The sequence below is a fragment of the Scyliorhinus torazame genome, chromosome 24 (genome assembly GCF_047496885.1).
Source record: "Scyliorhinus torazame isolate Kashiwa2021f chromosome 24, sScyTor2.1, whole genome shotgun sequence".
Classification (NCBI taxonomy): Eukaryota; Metazoa; Chordata; class Chondrichthyes; order Carcharhiniformes; family Scyliorhinidae; genus Scyliorhinus; species Scyliorhinus torazame.
In genome coordinates, this window is record NC_092730.1 from 12,891,877 (window position 1) to 12,916,386 (window position 24,510).

The 24,510-nt window shown below is 48.6% G+C and overlaps 1 protein-coding gene across 1 annotated transcript in view; it reads right to left on the reverse strand.

The window, feature by feature from the left end:
- Positions 1 to 10,039: 10,039 nt before the first annotated feature.
- Positions 10,040 to 24,510, reverse strand: part of LOC140400093 (acylphosphatase-2-like) — a 55,379-nt gene continuing 40,908 nt past the window's right edge. Inside the window, exons 3-4 of the mRNA XM_072489567.1 lie at positions 21,651 to 21,760; positions 10,040 to 10,890 (exon numbers count right to left, since the gene is read on the reverse strand). Of these exons, the coding sequence (XP_072345668.1) occupies positions 10,776 to 10,890; positions 21,651 to 21,760 (225 nt within the window). The 3' untranslated portion in view covers positions 10,040 to 10,775. The remainder of the gene's footprint in view (positions 10,891 to 21,650; positions 21,761 to 24,510) is intronic.

Genomic DNA, 24,510 nt, shown 5'->3' on the forward strand with positions numbered 1-24,510 from the left:
CATAAAGGTTATGGGTCAGGGGAGCTTCATAATACACTCTGGAGTTTCTAAGTCTTGACTCATTGTGTTAAAAAAAAAACTCTCCCCATTTCTGTATGCCTCTTTTGCCAATTGAGTCTCTCTAACCTCTGATGTGGAGATGCCGGTGTTGGACTGGGGTGGGCACAGTAAGACGTCTTACAACACCAGCTTAAAGTCCAACAGGTTTGTTTCGGATCACTAGCTTTCGGAGCGCAGCTCCTTCCTCAGGTGAATGGTTTGGAATGTTTCAGGAGCCAAAATGGAAAATGCGGGCAGACAAACATTTTTAAAAAATAAATTTAGAGTACCCAATTCATTTTTTTTCCAATTAAGGGGCAATTTAGCCTGTCCAATCCACCTACCCTGCACATCTTTTTTTGGGTTGTGGGGGCGAAACCCACGCAAACACGGGGAGAATGTGCAAACTCCACACGGACAGTGACCCAGAGCCGGGATCGAACCTGGGACCTCGGCGCCTTGCTAACCCACTGCGCCACCGTGCTGCCCTCGGGCAGACAAACATGCCCGGCCTAGAACATTCCAGGCTGGAGATGAGGTATTGCTTGTTGCCTTTGCAGGGGGACCCTCTGAAAAGTGAAATTCAAGCGGCCCCCATAAGGTAGTGAGGAGGGTGAGTGAGGTGACTTACCTGATAGATACTCTGGACCATAGGAAGGAGGACCGATTATGGCACGTACATATCCCAAAGAAATTGTGGGGAAGAGAATAAGGAGAAACAGTTGTATTTGCTGCCTATTTAATTAGAGTTATTAATAAAAATTAATTGTGTTTAAATTAACAAAACTGGTGACGTTAATTATTGGGCAGCCATGAGGCAAAAACTTTGGGCATTTTCTAAAAAAAAATAATAGTTTATTTCAATTGTGTTGCCAATCCAGGTCAAGTGGGGCTGGAATTCGCCGCCCACCAGCTCAGGGTAACAGAATTCTAAGCATGTTAGGTATTTGATACTGCTTTAATTGGGGCGGCATGATAGCACAGCGGTTAGCCCTGTTGCTTCACAGCGCCAGGGTCCCAGGTTCGATTCCCGCCTAGGGTCACTGTCTGTGCGGAGTCTGCACGTTCTCCCCCCGTGTCTGCGTGGGATTCCTCCGGGTGCTCCGGTTTCCTCCCACAAGTCCCGAAAGATGTGCTTGCATTAACGCTGCAATGACGTTACTGTGAAAAGCCCCTCGTCGCCACACTCCGGTGCCTGTTCGGGTACACCGAGGGAGAATTCAGAATGTCCAATTCACCCAACAAGCATGTCTTTCGGGATTTGTGGGAGGAAACCGGAGCACCCGGAGGAAACCCACGCAGACACGGGGGAGAACGTGCAGACTCCGCACAGACAGTGCCCCAAGCCGGGCAATCGAACCCGGGACCCTGGCGCTGTGAAGCAACAGTGCTAACTACTGTACTACCGTGCTGTCCCCAGCCACAGTCCTTTAAAGGCTGATGTTGAAGCTGAGGTTAGGCAATCATTGGCTAAAAGGCAGTGCAGAGGAGCTGGGGGTGAGTGGGAGCTCAGCAGGTGAAATGAGGCCCAGTAAGGAACAGCATGTGTCTGAAAATGCAAAATGTGTCCTTCCCATTCCCCCAGCCCCAGAAAAAGGGAGTGAATTACGAGGAAAGAATGCTTCGCTGTCGGGTCTTGCAACGTGAAAGGAGGCAGCTGAGCGGAGGAGAGCTTATTCAAAGCAGTGGATGAGGTAAAAAGAGTAAATCCTGAACACGCTCCCAAAGTATGTCATGAAAGTAGGGCAAGGGAGTGCAGGTTAAAACTGGCAAAAAGCAAACTGCGGAACCACATTGTGTTGGAACATAAGGACAGAACAAAGCATGGAATAAGACCATGAGACATAGGAGCAGAATTAGGCCACTCGGCCCATCGAGTCCGCTCCGCTATTCAATCATGGCTGATATTTTCTCATCCCCATTCTCCTGCCTTTTACCCTTAACCCCTGATCCCCTTATTAATCAAGAACCTATCTCTCTCTGGCTTAAAGACACTCAGTGATTTGGCCTCCACAGCCTTCTGCGGCAAAGAGTTCACAGATTCACCACCCTCTGGCTGAAGAAATTCCTCCTCATCTCTGTTTTAAAGGATCGTCCCTTTACTCTGAGATTGTGCCCTCTGGTTCTAGTTTTTCCTACAAGTGGAAACATCCTCTCCACGTCCACTCTATCCATGCCTCGCAGTACCCTGTAATTGGAATGGACTGCTGGATAGGATAGGAAGGATAAAAGGCTTGGGAATCATGTAAAGATGCCACTGGTTCCTCGGCAGCTCCCGCTCCTTCAGTTCCATTCCCCACCTCATTTTCCAATTGATAATGGGTAGTGATGGAGGCGACATGTTCTTTGGCAGCTCGGACATCCCTTGCGAGTGGCTCCTGCCGCCTCTAGAATAAGGTCAGGTTGGGCGCACATGTTAGGAGAGACGGTGGCACCGTGTTAATACTACTAGACTGGCAGTCCGCCGGCCCAGGTTTCAAATCCCACCGCTGCAGATGGTAGAATTTAAGTTGAATTGAACAGCTCAGTGACGGTGTCGATTATTGTACTAATGCCCTTTTGGGCAGCACGGTAGCACAGTGGTTAGCACTGTGGCTTCACAGCGCCAGGGTCTCAGGTTCGATTCCCGGCTTGGGTCACTGTCTGTGTGGAATCTGCACGTTCTCCCCGTGTGTGCGTGGGTTTCCTCCGGGTGCTCCGGTTTCCTCCCACGGTCCAAAGATGTGCTTGTGTGATTTGTACATTCTGAATTCTTCCTCTGTGTACCCGAACAGGCGCTGGAATGTGGCGCTAAGGGGCTTTTCACAGTAACATCATTGCAGTGTTAATGTAAGCCGCTTGTGACAATAAAGATTATTATTAATTGTTTATTTATATTTTATAAATTTAGAGTACCCAATTCTTTATTTCCAATTAAGGGGTAATTTAGCATGGCCAATCCACCTATCCTGCACATTTTTGGGTTGTGGGGGGAGACCCACACAGACACAGGGAGAATGTGCAAACTCCACACGGACAGCGACCCGGGCCACAGATTATTATTAAGTACTTTTAGGGGAGAAAATCTGCCGTTCTTACCAGGTCTGGCATACAGACTCCAGATCCACCACAATGTAGTTGGACTCTTAAATGTTCCCTGGAATGGTCTTGCGATCTACTCAGTTCAAGGGCAATTAGGGATAGGGGAACAAATACTGGCCTGGCGCGTGACACATCCCATGACAGAATGTTTTTCTTAATTTTCCAGTTGCAGTTGCCACCATATTCAATGTCGCAATATTTAGGAAATGTTATTCTCAGAGAATGGTGGATGCGCGTCAGTTGAGACCATCCAAAACCGAGAACGATAAAAAGCCGGCCCAAAGCGGGATGGCAGACGGACTAGTCCTCCCCGGCGAGGATTGTAGCCGGAGCGAGATGCTGCTTTACACTTGTACCTGGTTGAAATAAATTCATGTTCAATTTTCGCCTGCTTCCTTAAGTTACTAAAGAGCAGCAATGAGAAGTTGAGGTAGATTGTCCATGACCTTACTGAATGGTGGAGCAAATTCAAGGGACAACATGGTCTACTGCTGTTATTTTTATGTCCTTCTAATTTAGGCTAGCTGATGGGAGGTAGAAAGGGGAGAGAAGGTTGAGTTGCAGTATTTTTTATCTCGATAAACTAATATACATTGAGCAACACCTTGGCCGCATTTAACGTGCAAGCGCACTTATAAATGATTATTTTAACTTCTTTCATGGAGCATGAGCATCGCTGGGCAAGGCTCAGCATGGTAGCACAGTGGTTAGCACAGTTGCTCCACAGCTCCTGGGTCCCAGGTTCGATTCCCAGGCTCGGGTCACTGTCTGTGCGGAGTCTGCACGTTCTCCCCCCCCCCTCCCCGTGTCTGCGTGGGTTTCTTCCGGGTGCTCCGGTTTCCTCCCACAGTCCAAAGATGAGCAGGTCGGGTGGACTGGCCGCGCTAAATTGCCCTTGGTGTCCAAAAAGGTTAGGTGGGGTTACCAAAAAAAATTCTATCCCTAATTACCCTTGAATTGAGCTGCTTGCTCAGCGATTTCAGAGGGGCGGTTAAGAGTCAACCACATTGCTGTGTGTATGTGGGTCTGGAGTCACGTGTAGGTCAGGGTAAGGGCGGCAGATTTCCTTCCCGAAAGAGGACATTAGTGAACCTGATGACAATCGATGGTCACAATTGAGATCAACTAAACATTCCAAACTTCAGACATTAGTGAACCAGGCGGATTTTTAACAGTAATAAAAGATTGTTTCACAAGCTCTACATTCCAGATTTTTGCTATAAATTTAGCGCACCCAATTCTTTTTTCCCCCAATTAAGGGGCAATTCAGCATGGCCAATCCACCTACCCTATACATCGGTGGCACGTTGGAAAGTGCTTAGCACTGTTGCTTTACAGCTCCCAGGTCCCAGATTCCATTCCCGGCTTGGGTCACTGTCTGTGCGGAGTCTGCACGTTCTCCCCCCGTGTCTGCGTGGGTTTCCTCCGGGTGCTCCGGTTTCCTCCCAGTCCAAAGATGTGCAGGTTAGGCGGATTGGCCACGCTAAATTGCCCTTAGTGGCCAAAAAGGTTAGAAGGGGTTATTGGATTAGAGTGGAGGTATGGACCTTGGGTCGGGTGCTCTTTCCAAGGGCTGGTGCAGACTCGATGGGCTGAATGGCCTCCTTCTGCACTGTAAGTTCTATGATCCTTGGGTTGTGGGGGTGCGACCCATGCAGACATGGGGACAATGGGCACATTCCAGATTTATTAATTGAATTGAAACTTCATGGTGGGATTTGAACCCTTGTCCCCAGAGGATTTGCCTGGGCCTTTAGATTACAAGTCAAGCGACATTACCACCATATTTCCTTAAGCTGTATTTAGATTGGTTAATCAAAGTATATTATTTATCTATTATATATTTTACGATTCACAGGAGTGAACGATATTGTGAAGGACCTTTCTTGGTGTCTGACAGAATGGTGTCAGATGCACCAGCCGCATGCAGCCTCGATCTTTTTTTTTAGTAATTAGATCACAGTTCCTCACCCGCGCGTCAATAGTGAGGCAAGCTGTCGGGAGAGCAAGCAATGCCAAGAGGACATGATCTGTTCTGATCTGACACGAAGCTCGCCACCGTCCCTGTCGACAATTGGGGCACCCTGGAGGGTTGGGGCAAGCTGTCAGTCAAGACAGGTCAGGCGAGGAGCACGTAAAATAGATCATTCCCCTCTTCCTTAGTTCCTTGCGACCCAGTCGATCGTGAAATTTAAAGTTCCCCCGATGGCACAGCCAGCAAAAATCAATCTGCTGTAGAGTTGATTCTGACACGCTCGAAGGTGCCAGGTTTAATTTGCTGTTTGGCGCTAATGCATGGACCAATCTGTTAAACACTCTTGGATGTTTCCTGCGGGCTTAAGCCACTATTCAAAAAACATCGGAAAGGAAGGACAGGCAGACGGACAGGACAGAGTTATAGAACGGTTACGGCACTGAAGGCCATACGCCCCGTTGGGACCATGCTGGCTCTTTGCAAGAGCAACTCATTCAGTCCCGTTCCTCCATCATTTCCCTGCAACTCATGCAAATCTTATCCAGTTAGATAATTAGGGGGTGTTACCTGGACTGGAGAATTTCAGGGGTGTGTGTGTGTGGGGGGGGGTGGGGGGGGGGGGGGTGCTGAGGGGAGATCTAACTGACAGGCCCAGATAGTGTGGTTAGTATTCCCCTTGATCGAAAGGTCCATAACCAGGAGACATAGATTTGGGGTCTGAGGTAAGAAGTTTGGTAAGGATGTTTGTTATATTACACTTTGTGGTAATATGTTGTTACTCTTTGCCTTGTGATCCAGAATGGTTTGATGATAAAGAAAACACCACTCTTTAACTTGAAGCAAAACTGATTTTTTGAATGATTAAATTAATTAGAGTTTGCGCACTCTACAGAGCTATAACTATTACTAAAATAAGATTGAGTCTGTTAAACATTAATCTATAATTAAGTATTGACTAATGGTGTCCACGTGCTACTTCTCTCTCATCTAAACTAGTCCTTGAGCTGTGATCTTCTCTCTCCTCTGCTAACACCACCCAAGATTCCCTGAAGTCTGATATTTATACTGGGAACTGGTGGTGCCCTCTAGTGTTTGAATTACACTGAGATGTAATAATTAACCCTTCACTGGTATACCTATATACCTATTTAGAACCTTAGTTAGGCCACACTTGGAGTATAATGTTCAATTCTGGTCGCCACACTACCAGAAGGATGTGGAGGCTTTAGAGAGGGTGCAGAAGAGATTTACCAGGATGTTGCCTGGTATGGAGGGCATCAGCTATGAGGAGCGGTTGAATAAACTTGGTTTGTTCTCACTGGAATAGGTTTAAGGTGCGAGGGGCAAGGTTTAGAGTAGATGTACAAGGCAAGTTTTTTTACACAGAGGGTAGTGGGTGCCTGGAACTCGCTACCGGAGGAGGTGGTCGAAGCAGGGACGGTAGTGATATTTAAGGGGCATCTTGACAAATACATGAATAGGATGGGAATAGAGGGATACGGACCCAGGAAGTGTAAAAGATTTTAGTTTAGGCGGGCAGCATGGTTGGCACAGGCTTGGAGGGCCGAAGGGCCTGTTCCTGTGCTGTACTTTTCTTTGTTCTATATACATATCATTACAGGTGCGAGGGGAATTGTTGGCATCCAGCGGAAGACATTTCAAAGGTACGTGCTTGTACAATTGAGGTGACGTGACATACAAGGCTACGGACCAAGATTTGATAGTTGGGATTAGGCTGGAGTACTACCTGTCGGCCGAAAGGCCTTCTTCCGTGCTGTGAATCTCTAAGATTCTATAATTATCCAGCATATGAAAGGTGAAGGACAGGTAAATATTTAAGGTGACTTATTTTCCTGATGTTGGTTGAGGAATAAATATTGGCTCCAGGACATAGGGGAAGTAATCCTTAGCCAGGGTAGAATTTAACGCTCCTCCCAAGGTGGGTTCCGAGGCATGGGTGAGGGGTGGCCTAAAATCGAATGGATGGATGTCCCGCTGGGAAACCCAAACCCAAACTGAGGCAGTCAGGGCTTCAGGTGGGAATCCCATCCTTTCACCTATCAAGGCCCTTGGTGACCACGTAAGGCCCTTATTCCACCCAGCCTCAACCTTTAGGTTGGCGAGTGCAGTTAAGGTGGGAAAATGACAACAGAAAACTGTCCCCCATCTCAGGCGGGTGGGGCAAAACGGCTTCCTTCTCCATATGCTCTTCTGCCTCTCATATTACAGCATTGCTCCCCAAGCCTCACCTGACGTTTACTTACATTGGGCAGCCCGGTGGCACAGTGGTCAACACTGCCGCCTCACAGCGCCAGGGACCCGGGTTCAATGACGTCCTCGGGTGACTGTGTGGAGTTTGCACCTTCTCCCCGTGTCTGCGTGGGTTTCCGCCGGTTTTCCTCTCACAGTCCAAAGAAGTGCAGGTTACATGGATTGGCCGTGTTCAAATGCCCCTTAGTGTCCAAAGATGTGCAGGTTAGATGGATTGGCCGTGATAAATTGCCCCTTAATGTCCAAAGATGTGTAGGTTGGGTGGGGTTGCGGGGATAGGGCGGGGGTGTGGGCCTCGGTAGATTGCTCTTTCAGATGGTCGGTGCAGACTCAATGGGCCAAATGGCCACCTTCTGCACTGTAGGAATTCTATAAATTAGTGCAAACTCTAGGCATAATTGCACCTGTGGAGGGCAGCACGGTGGCACAGTGGTTAGCACTGCTGCCTCACGGCGCCGAGGACCCGGGTTCGACCCTGGGTCACTGTCTGTGTCATTCTTCCCCGTGTCTGCGAGGGTCTCACCCCCCACAACCCAAAAAGATGTGCAGGGTAGGTGGATTGGCCATGCTAAATTGGCCCTTAACTGGAAAAAAAAGAATTGAGTGCTCTTAATTAAAAAAAAGAGTTACCAGAGCAAGGAGTGGAGTTGTGCCAATCTCGATTGGTTCTTATCATGCCAGAGTTTTCACAGGTTTGAAATTAATGTGTTCGGACAGAGGCCTCGCATCTAATCTCAAATGCAGCTTTGGACAAGTGCTGACAAGGTGCCCATGGAGGAGTCCAGGGTTCCGTTATTAACTGGCGTGACCTGGGATTCCCTCTGTGAGCCCAATTCTATTTTAGACTCTGTGCCCTTTCCAAAAAGAGATACACACTGTCTCTTTGAGCGCACTTCCAGTCTCCCCCACCGCCTATCTGGCCTGGCTCATGCTCTCCCCTTCCCCTATACCGCACCCCACCCCTCTTAAAACACTCGGGCAATTTACCTGCGAGAAAAGGAATTATATCAATGAAAACTGAAGACACGAGGAAGGCTATGACCGGAAGTTTTAACTGTTTAAGATCCGATTGCCTCTTGAGGGATTTTGCCAAGGTGGATGGGGAGAGAATGCTTGCTTCCTGGTGTGGGAGAACCTGGAACTAGGGGTTCACCTTTTAAAAATAAGGGGGCGCCCCATTTAAGACAAGAGATGGGAAATTTTTCCCTCAGGGGGTCGTGAGTCTCTGGACCTTTCTTGCTCCGATGACTTGAATATTTTTAAGGCAGAGGTAGACACGATACTTGATAAGCAAGGGTGGGGGAGGGTTAACGGTTATTAAGGGTAAGCAGGAGGTGATCAGGAGGTTACAATCAGGGCCGGAATACTCCGATCATTGGGATTCTCCTTTCCCGCTGGCAGCGCACCTCCGCTCGAGGGTTTCCCGACGGTGTGGGGTGGCTCAAATGGGAAATCCCACTGACAAGCGGCGGGAAGAGGGAGTCTCTCCGCCAGTGAACGGTGTGCTGCCAATAAAAACGCGGCTGGGGAACGGCAGAATCCCGCCCCAGATCAGCCATGATCTTTATCGAATGGCGGAGCAGGCGCGATGGGGCCGAGTGGCCTGCTCCTGACGCGTATGTTTCTCTCTTCAACACAGATGCTGCCAGGCCTGCTGAGTATTTCCAGTGCTTTTCGTTTTAATATTATTGAATGATTCGACTCACCGCTCCTCTCTTTTGCTTCCTTACTGCTCCTATTACTCTGGCCTTGCAGCATCATCCCTTTTCCACGATTACTTTTTGCCATACATTCGGCCCCCTTTTCCACCTGATCAGAGATCTTCCCTTTTTGTTCTTTCCTCCTCCCCCACACACTTCCTCCCCCATCTCCACACCGGCTTCAAAATCCGCAGCATCGCCTCCGAAAATTTCCACAAAGGGTCATCGACCCGAAAAGCTTACTCTCTTAGGTTGTACCTGGATTTCTTGTATAGGTCCGGGCTTCCTTCCACAGTCCAAAGATGTGTAAGTTTTGTGGACAGGCTGTGCTAAATTGCCCTTGGTGTCCCAAAAATAAGTTAGGTGGGGTTACGGGGATAGAGTGTAGGTGTGAGGATAGGGTGTAGGTATGGGCTCAGGTAGAGTGCTCTTTCCAAGGGCCGGTGCAGACTTGATGGGCCGAATGGCCTCCTTCTGCACTGTAAATTCTATGATTCTCTCTCCCCAGATGCTGCCTGACCTGTTGAGTACTTCTGGCGTTTTCAGGGCGGGATGCCCCATTTCTCCCGGCCGCGTCTTTCTCGGCAGCGCCGTCACTGGCAGGGGGGGGGGGGGGTCTCTACCTCCGGCGTCCGTCGATGGGATTGACGCAAAACATGCGGAGGGCGGGGAAGAGAATCCTAACAGCTGGAGAATTCCAGCCCCAGTTTCTGTTTCAGATTTCCAGCGTTTGTTTTTCTGTCATTTATTGGACTGGGTACTGTGGGTTGAAAAACAGGTGGTAGAACTTCGAAGGAATTGTTGGCTGCAGGTATGACGTGACACTCAACAGAAGGGCCGATGTGTTGGACGGGGCCAAAATACAGGCAGTCGCCCACAAAACTATTTTAATTGCACGATTGGGTCCCGGAGACGGCACTTGAGTTTATAAAAACGATGGTCATAAATTATTAACTTCGGACAACCTCCACAATTGCATTTACGATCCCAGTTTAATAAAGTCGGTTTACACCAAACGCAAGAACTTTCAACAGAAACAACTGCGAATGAGTATTTTTTTCCTTTAAGAATTGCCAACATCAGTGCTGCCCTAAGCGATCACTAAAACATTCACTATATTATCATGGGGCTGTTACGTCTGGCATGCAAGACTGCACTTCCTCATGTGGATCGGCCAACCCACAGAAGGGACCCACTTTTCATCTGCCACCAGTACAACCATCTGGAGACGAGTGCCCATCAGGAGACTGGTGGCAGACCTCCAGTTTAAAAGTATTAAATCAAAGTGGGGGGGGAGGAATTGTACCAGGGCTTGGGTTGAACTGAGCAATAAATTCAAAAATACATCCTATGAAGGGTGGAGGAACAGGGCGATTTTCTCCCAACTTCAATGCTCTTTGCAACACCATCCCAGAACTCTGGTGCAACAGAACAGCACCACATTATCGTTAGTGCAAACAGTACTTTTTTGTTTTCAAAGATGCATGAAGGTTGACTGCCAGACCCCCCACCCCAAAGACAGGAGGGGTTAGAATTCATGGGGAAAATGGGTCAAGTAAGATCACAGATAGCAAGCAACCTACTCCCCTTCCCCTTCCAAGTCTCCAACCCCTCACATCCTACAAAAGGCTCTTCTTTCTCCCACTCCAAGTTAAATGACATTAGGTGATATTAGCAAAGTCTCAGCAAGCGCCAGTCGTGGCGGTATCTTAGTATCTGGTTGAGAAGGTATCAAAGTCCAGTTTGGAGATCTCTCTCTCGTTTGAGAAATTGGCTCTGTCGATCCGAGACATTGGGCTCCCCACGGATTTCAGCCAGTTCATCCTGCAACAAAAAAGAAACAGTAGAGAAATGACTGGGCTCTGGCATCAGAGACACGGAAAACCAATTGGTAGAGATCGTAGATGACGAGCGTTGGTATTTGATGGCACTCTCCTTGTATCTGTGACATGGCGGATGTGCTCAGTGTCAAACGGTATCCAGGCATGTGAATTAGAAGCAAGAGCAGCCACTCAAAGGCTCTGCCTAGGAATTAAGCGGATATTTTGAATCCTCCCATTACAAAGATTGTAACCGTCAAATTTACCACCAACCAGCGTGCTGTCAGGTCTCGGCTGCTGGGAGCTAGTCCTCAACTTGGGATGTAGTTGCCACTGGTGTTGTGGAATCACGGCGAATGGTGTTTTCCCGTCTTGCCAAGTAGACCATGGACAGACAGGGGGGTGCCAAATATTGGGGCCTTAATTTATTTTCCCCAATTAAGGGGCAATTTAGTGTGGCCAATCCACCTACCCTGCATGTCCTTTTGGGTTGTGGGTGGATGAGACCCATGCAGACACGGGGGAGAATGTGCAGACTCGACACGGACGGTGACCCGGAGCCGGAATCGAACCCGTGTCCTCAGCAGCCGTGAGGCGGCAGTGCCGACCACTGCGCCACATACTGGGGCCTTAATACTGGGATAGTACTGCACACTCACATTAGCACTTTTGTCATGGGAGTATCCTGTTAAGAAATGTTTTTGTCTTATCACATGGCTTCAGTGATGTCATTGTGCGGGTGGAGCTGGGCTGTGGCTCTGTGGGTTTTTACTTTCGTTTTGGGTTGGGAGCTGGGCTGTGGCTCTGAGTTTTACTTTTGCTTTGAGTTGGGACTGGGTTTGTACTGCACAGGTTGAAAGAAATGTTTCTCTATCTTCATTTTAAAAGCTGTTTCCAGATTACTTGATAATGTAAAAGAGATAATTGCTTTCTGGAAGGAATTCAAATCTGCTGTTTAATAATAACAATAATAATAATTGCTTATTGTCGCAAGTAGGCTTCAATGAAGTTACTGTGAAAAGCCACTAGTCGCCACATTTCGGCGCCTGTCCGGGGAGGCCGGTACAGGAATTGAACCCGCGATGCTGGCCTTGTTCCGCATTACAAGCCAGTTGTTTAGCCCACTGTGCTAAACCAGCCCCTTAGAACGGAAACAAGAGTATCAATACCAAGTCTTGAGTGCCGTGTGCTGGGCCACACCTTTGAAAAGGGGTTTCTGGTTTTACTTGGATTTTGTTATTGAATTGGAACAGTTAAGGGGGGATTCATTAAGGGTTATACATAGATTACTGTAGCTGTGTGGGGTATTTATGTTGGTAGTTGATAAAAATGCTTACTGTGCGTGTCTATAAAAATGTTAACTAAATTTGTAGAATAAAGTTTATTTTTTGATGAAAAGCGCCGAAGGCCTCTGTTGAATAACACCTGAAAGCCAGGCCCTTGTGTTCCTCGTAACCAAAATCAATAAACAGGTCAGGTGAACGCCATGATATACTTTGGAGTTTTCTAAACCCTGGCCCATAACACTTTGTAGTGTCTGGTCAGGTTGGGCGAAGGGTTTGCCCTGGATAAATGTCCCTAATCCTGTGCTGTTGATCGCACACATCATTGAACAGAGGTTGGGCACTTTGCGCTGGTTTTAGAAATAGCTGTGGGTTGCAGTAACAGCAGTGTATCACCTTGAAGATTCTATTTGCTCATTTTCAGGAAAGGAAGAGCCCACGGTTTCAGTAACCCAATCCCTTTAAGGACGTCAGCATCCCTCGACTGAAAAGGGCAGGTGGCACGTCATTTCCTGCTATTTTCTTTTCAAACCCTCACGCGAGGCAAATGGGATTGGGAAGGCACAGCTCGCCCGCAACAGAGCTCGACTGCAAATTAAACCATGAGGGGAGGCGGCATGGGTGCATGGTCAAGCTGAAAAACGCAAACTGAACTCTGTCAGGAGATTCCTCACGCGTAACAAAGCAACACACGGGGCAAGCTCCAAGGCAGGGCCTCGAGGGCAAAAAAAAAACCAGGGAAACGTTTAAGAAATAGCGGGCTGTTACGTCGGAAAGGGTTTTCCAATTGAGCGGATGGTGTTCCCGACTGAGGCCGGGATTCTCCGATCCGGGGTCTCCCCGCCGTCAGCGACAACGGAGAATATGCCACTCATCCGAAACTCCATTCGCTGCAGCGAGACCGGAGAAACACGCCGGCGCGGAAGGGACGGATAATTCCGGCCCATATCCATCAATGTCAGCAAATGGAGTTCTTCCCAAAACATCTGCTCACCGGCCCGCTTGAAGCACGGGGGGGAAGAAAGAGGAAGGTAAGAAGGGATAGCAATAAAAACAAAAAATGCCGGGCAGCACAGTGGTTAGCAGTTCCTTCACAGCGCCAGGGTCCCAGGTTTGATTCCCGGCTTGGGTCACTGTCTGTGCGGAGTCTGCGCGTTCTCCCCGTGTCTGCATGGGTTTCCTCTGGGTGCTCCGGTTTCCTCCAGTCCAAAGACGTGCAGGTTAGGTGGATTGGCCATGCTAAATTGCCCTTAGTGTCGAAAAAGGTTGGGTTGGGGTTACGGGATAGGGCAGGAGGGTGTAGGCTTAGTTAGGGCGTTCTTTCCAAGAGCTGGTGCAGACTCGATGGGGCGAATGGCCTCCTTCTGCACTGTAAATTCTATGATCTTATGAACTCGGCAGGTCTGGCAGCATCCGTGGAGGGAGACACTAATGTTTCGAGGCCGTTTCCTCTCTCGCCAGATGCTGCCAGACAAGCCGTGTTTTTCCAGCATTTTCCGTTTTTGCTTTTATTATCGGAATGATAGGTGCCGGTGAGTGGGCAGGTCTGTCCCGATAACATTTACGGGAATATAGCAATTTAGACCAATGCATTCATGTTTAGGTTTTTCGCGGTGTTGACCAAGGTAATGTTGCCACGAAAGAAAGACAGACTTGCAACTTATATATTTTTTTTATTCATTCATGGGATGTGCGCATTCTTGGCTGGACCAGCACGTTTGTCCATCCCCAATTGCCCTTGAACTGAATGGCGTGCTCGGGCCATTTCAGAGTCCAATAAAGAGTCAACCGCATTGCTGCGGATCTGGAGTGGTGTTGGGCAACCTAGGCTAGTGGGTGGGCCGCAAGACTGAAACCGGGCATGTTCGCTAACCATGACCCTTGAATAAGATTGAATATGTTTAATACACGCCGAATATTTCCCAACAGGTTGTAGAAAATGCTGACTTGTTCACATATTGATAGAACTCTCATCGACTCTAAGTGGTAAAAAGAAAATAATGATTGGAGGCGGAGGGAGCGCCCGGCTTTCACGGTCAATGTTGCGGGCAATCAGCACGCACCTCACTTCATTCCGCCCTCGCTTTGCCTGCGAATCACTTCAGTCATACCGGTCGGGAAAAAAAAACCCGACGCAGATGGAAACCAGCGGCGACTCTGCGCGTGGGCAACGGTCAACAAAATATGTCGCGGGCCGCACCCAGAACTCTGATGGGCCGCGTGTAGCCGCTGGTTGCCTACCACTGACCTGGAGTCACAACAGAGCAGGTAAGGATGGCAAATTTCCTTCCGCAAAGGGCATCGGTGAACCAGATCGTTTATTTTATCGTGCTTCTCCTTTTATCATGACATCTCAAAGCGGTTCATAGCCCATTAAGTACTTTTCAAAGTCATGTTGCCAGGTATTTCGTTTTTATAAGCAACGTCTAGACTCCGTTCCGGATTTAAAAGCTGAAAATTGAACCACCAGAGGCAGCGAAACAAGGATCGCTGGCGTGGAAGCTGAGCCGCACGTCCACGTAGAATAGCCCCACAATAGCCTGAAAAACGGACAAGCGGCACTGCTGGTTTAAGGCCAGAGGAAACGGAAAGGATGAAACATTCTCAACAGGGACTAAAACATCGAGCAACCAAGCCCCCCCGGTGCTTCTTGAAGAGTCTTTGAGAGTTTCAGTGACTGTGTGTCCAATTCAATGGCGGTCACCATTCACATAACCGAGGACGCGATCGCCTTGCCAAATCCAAATGGGCGAGGGTTTCTCACCAGCACCCAAAATTAATCAGGGGGTGGTGAGGAGGAGAAGTAACACAAGCCCAACACGCAGCTGCAAAGTACTGCCTGTCTTGCTCCCTGCGAGGGGGGACAGATTCGACAGAGAAAGAGTGAAACTAGGTCAACTACCTTCTTCGCACAGAATGTGGCTCAGGCACAAGGGGAGGCGGCATAAACCAATAAACCTGCATTTGCTTCTGTCGCTTTGGAAGCATTTCATACTTATCCTGAATCTCGTTTGGGTAAAACAGCTTCCTCCGTTGGACAATGTATGAAACGGCAGGGCAGTGCCGGCTTCCCTGCAGATGTTGCTCATGCTGTCCGGGGCTTGCGACTGAGATATGCAGACATTTTGCTCCCCAACTCCCAAAACTGAATATCCGACAGCGAAGCACATCATCTAGCTTCCTGGTTGTGAACGTAACGCATCAAAGCCCAAAGCAGTCAGTGAATTGACTTTGAACGGATGGATTAGGAGCAGGGGTGATCTATTCGGCCCCTCAAACCTGCTCCGTCATTCAATAAGATCATGGCTGATCTGATTGTGGCCTCAACCCCACCTTCCCGCCTACTCCCGGTGTTGTAACCGGACTAATAATCCAGAGACCCAGGGCGATGTTATGGGGATGCAGGTTTAAATCTCACCGTAGCAGGTGGTGAAATCTGCCTTCAATAAAAATCTGGAATTAAAAGTCAAATGGTGACCAAGAAGCCCATTGTCGATTGTCGTAAAAACCCATCTGGTTCACTAATGCCCTTCAGGGAAGGAAATCTGCCATCCTTACCCGGTCTGGCCTACATGTGACTGCAGATCCACACAGCAATGTGGTTGACTCTCACATGACCCCTGAACTGGCCGAGTAAGCCACTCAGTTCAAGGGCAATTAGGGACGGGCAATAAATGCCGGCCCAGACAGCGACAGCCACATCCCCTGGAAGAATAGCACACTGGGCTAAATCGCTGGCTTTTAAAGCAGACCAAGGCAGGCCAGCAGCACGGTTTAATTCCCGTAATAGCCTCCCCGAACAGGAGACGGAATGTGGCGACTAGGGGCTTTTCACAGTAACTTCATTTGAAGCCTACTTGTGACAATAAGCGATTTTCATTTCATTTCATTTTTCATATAAAAGAAGCCTTTGACTTCATTGTTAGTCAATAAACAATCGATGTCTGCCTTAAAAATATTAATGGGCCCTGAGGGAAGAGAGTTCCAAAGATTCACTAACCTCTGAGAGAAAAAAGTCTTCTCATTTCTGTTTTAAACGGGGAGACCCCTCAGTTTAAAAAATGTGTCTCCCGTACTAGTCTCTCCCGCAAAGGGAAACCTTTTAGCATTCACCCTGTTAAACTCCCGCAATCTTAAATACTTCAGTAAGAGCACACCTCGTTCTTCGAAACTCCCATCAATACAGGCCCAGCCTTTCCAATCGTTTCTCATAAGATAACCAATTCACTGGAGGCCAAATCACTGAGTGTCTTTAAGACAGAGATGGATAGGCTCTTGATTAATAAGGGGATCAGGGGTTATGGGGAGAAGGCAGGAGAATGGGGATGAGAAAAATTTCAGCCATGATTGAATGGTGGAGCAGACTCGATGGGCCGAGTGGCCTAATTCTGCTCCGATGTCTTATGGTCTAACCACCTCGCCCCAGGCATCTGTCAAATGAATTTTGGAACTTGTACGCTATCTTGAAAAGGTACGCTACCCCATGCTGGTTGGCTCCCGTTTAATTTGAAAGAATTTGCTTTGCCCTCAGTGTGACACACATCATGTGTAAGAGCTGCGCAACATGATCTGGATCTTATCTGAGGATGTGCGACTTCTGCCTGAGAAATCAGTCCGCGCGGCAGGATTAGCAGAATTCAGCTTTCAATTCCAACCATGTGCAATTATAACCTGACCGCATTCACACACCTTTCCCCAATGACTTTGCAAGTTCATGCTAAATGGACTTGTAAAAATAGCACACCCGGCCTAGTTTACTGTAGCAGAAAGGACAAATCCTTAAAAAGATCTTCAAGTGTCCAAAAGAAGAGTACAGAATATAGCAGCGTCCAAGGCACAGGTTTGCTAAATTTTCCTTTTAATCTAATTGACGGAGTAATTAAACCTCGATTAAGTGCATTAATTTCTTTTAGAAGCTTTAGCTGATTGGATGCTCTTCAGGGGAACACTTTAAATAGCTACTTGTAATATTAGCCAATTAGCTACATCACTGATACTTTAATACAAGCAACTGATACTTTAATACCTGATTACCTAGGCCATTTATTTTAATGCCCGATTGTCTATGGCATGGATACTTTAACAACCAATCAATACCCAATTAACTACGTCACTGATGCTTTAGCAATCGATTGCCTACAGCATTGACTGACACTTTAATACTCGATTACCTTAAAAGTTACTGATGCTTTTGTCATCGGCTCTGTCGGTCAATGGTCTCGTAAATCAGGGGTCACAAATTCAATTCTAGGTTACTCCCCTGGACTAGTGGTATACGACAGGCAACTGATAAACCAGAAACTGGGAGCAATGCTCTGGGGGTCCAGGCTTGAATCCCACCATGGGTAGATGGTAAGAATTGTCCTGCAGCAGGCATGGGTGAACTGAAACATTTGATACGTCTGCCATCTTAGTCGCACTTCGACCCTAAGCACGCATGCTGCACCCAGATCTTTGCTGATGCCACTCTAGAAACTGCGGAGCTAATTTCTTTCCATTACATTTGGGTGTTAATAATCACCCAGGCAGTGGGGTGCTCCAGAGGGTGAATGCATCAACTTCATGCGTGAGGTTGGGGCTGATGCAGGGCGTATCTCACAAGGGCGAGGATGAGCCAACCTTTTGAGGGGGTGGAGGATGTTTGTGAACGGTTTTGGGGGGGGGGGGGCGCAAATCATGTTCGTATGTTTTGGTCCTGTCCAAAACTGGAGGGGTATTGGAGGGAAGTCTTTAGGGTAATCTCAAAGATGGTGCACGTGAGACACGAACCAGGTCCCCTGGAAGCCATATTCGGGGTGTTGGATCAGCTGGGGTTGGAAGCGGGTGCGGAGGCAGATGCCTTAGCCTTCGCCTCGCTAATCGCCCGAAGGCGGGTCCTGTTGGGGTGGAGGTAGGCTTATCTACCATATGCCTCGGCGTGGCGGGGGGGACCTGCTGGAATTCATAACGCTCGAGATAGTGAAGTTTGAGCTGAGGGGGAGGATGGAAGGGTTTTACCACTCATGGGCTTTGTTCATCATGCATTTTCAAGAATCGGATGACATCGAACATTGGAAGGATGGGGCGGGTTTGGATATCTATGGGTTAATGGTGGATTCCTGATTCAGTTTCATTGCTGTTCTGTATTCAAAATGTTGGGAGCTAGGCACCGCGTAGGGTTAACGAGACCTCCTCCTGTGCAAGACTGAGCCTGATATAGTTTAAGGTGGTGCTCAGGGTGCATATGACTCGGGCGCGAATGAGTGGGTGCTTTCAGGGGGCAGCAGATGAGTGTGAGAGGTGTGGGCGGGGGCCAGCGAATCACGCGCACATGTTTTGGGGTAGTGCGGAAAACTGGGAAGATTCTGGGCGGGAGTGTTCGCCGTCTTAGCCAGGATAGTGGAGGAGGAGGACCCGGACCCTTTGGTGGCGATATTTGGGGTTTCGGAGAAGCCGGAGCTCATGGAGAGGAGGAAGGCCAATGTCGTGGCCTTCGCCTCTCTGATTGCACGGCGGCGAATTCTACTGGAGTGGCGGTCGGCATCGCCACCGGAAGTAGCGGCTTGGTTGGGCGATCTGTACGACTTCCTGCGGTTAGAGAAGGTAAAGTCTGAGCTAAGGGGCTCTGCAGGGGGGGTTTGAGGAAAGGTGGGGGATATTTATGACCGTTTTTGAGGGGCTGTTCGTCATGGGGGAGGAGGGGGTGAAAATGTGGAAAAATCTGTACAGTCCGTATAGTTGATTGTTGGGAAGTATGTTTCCCAGGGCGTTTATTTGCTGTAACCTGTTTTGATATATGTTTGTAATAAAATATATATATTTTTTTAAATGTTGGGAGCTGTTTTGAGGGTGGGCTGGGATAAGGGGATTGCTGGCCAGGGGATTGCTATTGTATTTGTTATTGTTGATTCTCTGTTGATGTAAATTTGATGAAAATGTGAAAAAGGAGAATAAAAATATTTAAAAAAAATAATCAAGCAGGCAGAGGTGGGGGGCGCGAAGATCAGGAAGCCCATTTTCTGTTCATCAACATAAACAAATGGATGATCTGGCAGGCTCCACTGGAGGTGTGCGACCCTCCATGTGTCAAACGCCAAGTAATTATACCCAAACGCAAAAAGCAATCTGCCCCAGCCGCTAGCTAATGCTTGAGAGATACTTCAGCTCGCACATATTATGCAGAGCAATGGTGTTGATCTCCAAGAATGTTAATGCCATTGATCTAGCCATCTCTGTGTTATGGATTTCTCTTTTGCCAAGATTAGTTTGATTCTGGCACCAACTCTCAGGGATCTCCAGACATCCAGCAGTAGTGATGTCATCAAATAGGCTAAGCAGCCAATAACACTGAATAGGGGCAGCACAAGTGGATTGGGCAGCACGGTAGCACAAGTGGATAGCACTGTGGCTTCACAGCGCCAGGGTCCCAGGTTCGATTCCCTGCTGGGTCACGGTCTGTGCGGAGTCTGCACGTACTCCCCGTGTCTGCGTGGGTTTCCTCCGGGGGCTCTGGTTTCCTCCCACAGTCCAAAGATGTGCAGGTTAGGTGGATTGGCCATGATAAATTGCCCTTAGTGTCCAAAAAAGGCTGGGAGGGGTTATTGGGTTACGGAAATGGGGTGGAGGTGAGGGCTTGAGTGGGTCGGTGCAGACTCGATGGGCCGAATGGCCTCCTTCTGGACTGTATGTTCTATGTTCTAATTCTCACAGACAGCAAATCAGGAAAAAATGCAATGATCATCAATTTCTTTTTGCAAATTTTACAGGTACCAAAATAATGATCGAGACAAACACAGGATTAAGGTAGAAGCTGAAATATCGACAAAACTTTCAAAAAAAAATATTATCCTATTGGAATTTACGACATACCACCTGTGTAAAATTAGTTTTTCAGGGCAGAGAGGTTGTTCAGTAATATCATTAAAACCTGAGTTACACCTCATACAACAACAGTTTCGAGTTTTTTTGTACAGTGATGTTACAATGTAGAAGGAGACATTTACATCAATTCAAGTGTTTCTACAGATTACTGTCTGTGGGGTCGTCAACATTGCACTCTGTGGAGAAGCAGGGTATCATGGATTGCAACTTTTGCATCTCCATATTTAACTGCATGGGTGGATGCCAGAAGATGCTGTCAGTTTTGCAGGTGTAATGGCGGTGAACCGTAACAATTTCACCATCAAGACAACTTCTGTGCCAATAAGTCAGAAATTTCAAATGTAAACCCACATCCCTCCTCGGGTGTAAAGACTTTTTGTGAACTACATGTGCCCATAGATGCTTGTCACAGTTCAAAGTGTCACACAGAGCCTGCAAGCTTTTCAATCTTTAAAAAAAATGTAATCTTTCATATGAAATGAATGAAAATGAAAATTGCTTATTGTAACAAGTAGGCTTGAAATGAAGTTACTGTGAAAAGCCCCTAGTCGCCACATTCCGGCGTCTGTTCGGGGAGGCTGGTACAGGAATTGAACCGTGCTGGCCTGCCTTGGTCTAATTCAAAGCCAGCGATTTAGCCCTGTGCTAAACCAGCCCCTATAACCAGCCTTGTGACGTGTTCTTTACCATGCCACCAGGACATGGGTGTGATGGGAATTCAAAAGGGAGCCTCGGTAATGGTGGCCATGAAACTATTGTTGATTGCCGTAAAAACCCATCCAGTTCGCTAACGGATTTCAGGGAAGGAAGTCCGCCATCCTTTCCTGGTCTGGCCTGCATGTGATTCCAGAGCCACAGCAATGCGGTTGACTCTTATCAGCCCCTCTGTAATGCTCGAGCAAGTCACAGTCAGTTCAAGGACAATTGGGGATGGACAACAAATGAAATCCGATGAAAGAATAAAGCAACAAAAAAAAAGAGACTCCTTGCAGAGATCCCTTATCCTAAAGTATAAAAATCAAATCTCAGTGAAGTCCTTTCATTGCAGGGATTCGAAGAAGAAGTCCTGTCCAGTCACAGAGGTATTGTTCTTCAGCTTAGCTGAAATGAAAATGAAAATCGCTTATTGTACCAAGTAGGCTTCAAATGAAGTTACTATGAAACGCCCCTAGTCGCCACATTCTGTCGCCTATAAAGGGAGGCTGGTAAGGGAATTGAACCGTGCTGCTGGCCTGCCTTGGTCTGCTTTGAAAGCCAGCGATTTAGCCCTGTGTGGTAATACCAGGTATTGCAGTACCTGAGAGGTGGATGCCCATTGGCTAGACCTAGGAGTCTACCATTGGCTAACGTACATAGCTCCTCCCTGAGAGGCGGGGTATAAGAACCAATGCCGTCCCAGCAGCCTTCACTTTCTGTATCGAAGTTGCTGGGTACAGTTCTAGCTGATTAAAGCCTATTAGTTATGACTCACCTTGTCTCGAGAGTAACTGATTGTGCATCAATCTGTGCTAAACCAGCTCCTCTTGTCATATCACAAACCACAGGGTGCAATGTTGCCACCAATTTAAAATCTTCCAGATTTCATTTTACAAATGCAACGCCTTCGCCTCGTGCTACTCACATCAAGTTAACCTTTTCAACTGCTCCCTGCACCTGACCAATCACTGTGCCTTGTGACGTGTTCTTTACCCAGCCAACCAGGCCTAGCTTCCTGGCTTGTTCCCCAGTGTACTGAAATTAAAAAAATCAAAAGGATAGAATATCACCAATAAAGTATGGGACAACACAGCAGGGGAACACATCGGAAACATTAAAAAATACAACACCCGATGTGTAAAATACAATACTCTATTCACATATACATGGCGTAATTTTCTCACCGTGTCACGCCCGATGGGTGAATCACGGGAGAGCCCCAAATCGGACTCTGCGCTGGGCGTGAAACCTCGTGCAAGTCACCCAACTCGTGGCACCCGTGGCGATCTGGATCCCGCCCTCGCTGGGTGGAATCCAGATAATGATAGATCATTTAAACACCCGGGAGCCATATTCAGCTGCCGTTTGTGAGTCAACGGCCACGCCGGCCAGGCCTTGACTGGCCGCCGTTTAGCATCGGTTTCACAATCGTGGACCAGGCCAGATGGCACCTCGGGGTGGGGGAGGTCTCGCAGGCCATTAGAGCACCTCCCCCCCCCCTCTCCAGGGTGGCTGGGGACAGAGCAGGGTCGTGACCTGGCACTGTCAGCCTGGCACATTGGCAGTGCCAACCTGGCCACCCTGGCAGTGCCAACCTGGGGTGTTGGGGCCTTTGGGGGGGGGGGGGTTGTGGGGCTTTTTTATGAAAGGGGGGGATGTTGGCATGGCGGAACAGTGGTTAGCACTGCTGCCTCTCGGCCGAGGTCCCAGGTTCGATCCCACGTCGCGTTTTGCACATTCTCCCCGTGTTTGCGTGGGTTTCGCCCCCACAATCCAAAGATGTGCAGGGCTAGGTGGATTGGCCGCGCTAAATTGCCCCTTAATTGGAAAAAATTAATTGTGTACTCTTAAATTTATATTAAAAAAACAAAGAAAGGGGGGATGGGGGTGGTTTAAGGGGCTGAAGAAAGGTTGGGGAGGGGGGTGTTGAGGGAGGGTCCTGAAAAGAGGCGGCGGGGGAAATGCAGAGATCGGCGCAGCCTTTCAAAATAGCGCCCTGATCGGTGAGGAGCCGGTCCGGCTGGCGAGCTCGGCTGCCCAGTGCAGGAAAACCTCCGAAGTGTGGCTTCGATGTGGAGAAACTCCTCTAGGCCCAAATAAACAGTTAAGCGCCGTTGAATAACGGTGTCAATCTCGGCGCAGCCGCAGAGAAACACCCCGCCAAACGTGCCCGAAACCGATGAATCGTGCCCACCGTCCCTTCCCATTATTTACACTCTGTCCTTCAGCCCAGGTGTGGGAGGAGCTCGATGCCAAATGTAAAATGAAGGGTACTGTTCTATAGGGGGTGCAGGAGCAGATGGGCCTGGGTATGCATAAATCATCAAGGATGACAAGACAGGTTGAGAGCACCGTTAATAAAGCATGCGGCAGCCTGAGGCACAGAGTACACACAGTACAAGCATGTTAAACCAGTAAAAAAAACACTGGCCCGACCCTCAGCTTGAGTACTGCGTCCAGTTCTGGGCGCCACACTCCAGGAAGGATGTGAAGGCTTTGGAGACAGGGAGGAAAGGATTCATGAGAGATTGGAGAAGTTGGGACTATATCCCGTGGAGAAGAGAAGGCTTGAGAGGAGATTTGATAAGGGCGTCCAAAATCACGAGGCTTCTGGACGGAGGAGAGAGAGAGAGACATCGGTGGAAGGATGGAGAACCAGAAGGCACAGATTTAAGGTAATTGGCAAAAGAAGCTATGGTGACACAAGGGGGAATCTTTACATGCAGCGAGTGGTTAGGATCTGGAATGAGCTGCCCGAGAATGTGGTTGAGGCAGGCTCAATCGAGGCTTTCAAAAGGGATACTGAGTTATTATCTGAAAGGGGAGAATGCGCACGGCCACGGGGAGAAGGTGGGGAAATGGCACATTGAGGGAGCCAGTGTGGCCAGGTCTAAGACGACAGTGTTTCCAGTGACATTGTCTTGATTGAACTGAATGGCAGATGGCTGCCTGCAGGGAATCCCCTTCCTGGCAGAGCTCGCTTGACGAAAGCAAGCCGGGTAGGACATGTACCGACGATAAGCATTTCAAAACCCAAGCGGCCAGCACAGAGATGGCAGGCCGATTGGCCTCCTTATGTGCTGGTTCTCTAATAATAATCTTTATTAGTGTTACAAGTGGGCTTACATTAACACTGCAATGAAGTTACTGTGAAAAGCCCCTAGTCGCCACATTCCGGCGCCTGTTCGGGTACACAGAGGGAGAATTCAGAATGTCCAATTCACCTAACAAGCACGTCTTTCGGGACTTGTGGGAGGAAACCGGAGCACCCGGAGGAAACCCACGCAGACACGGGGGAGAACGTGCAGACTCCGCGCAGACAGTGACCCAAGCCGGGAATCGAACCTGAGACACTGGAGCTGTGAAGCAAAAGTGCTAACCACTGTGCTACCATGAAGAGTGATGCAGATCGACTTCCGGTTGCGGCGATGACCAGCTAAGCCGCACGTTTCGGCGGCTCCAGCTCGAACGGACCTTCGGGCTCTTTTAAGAGCCCCAACGGGGAATTTTTTCAGGACGAAACCCGGTGTGGGATGAGGCAACAGGGAGTCCCCCCCCCAGCGAAAAAGAAAAATATCGGCGGCGGCGGCCAGATCGCGAAGAATCCTCGAGGACAGGGGCAGAAGGAAGAAAGGAGCAAGATGGCGGCGGAGGGAGCCCAGGCGACATGGGGGCCGGACCAGGATGAATTCTTAAGACAGTGTGTGGAGCTGCTAAAAAAGGAGGTGCTGGCCCCGATGCTACAAGCAATTGAGGGGCTTAAGGAGACACAAAAGGCCCAGGAG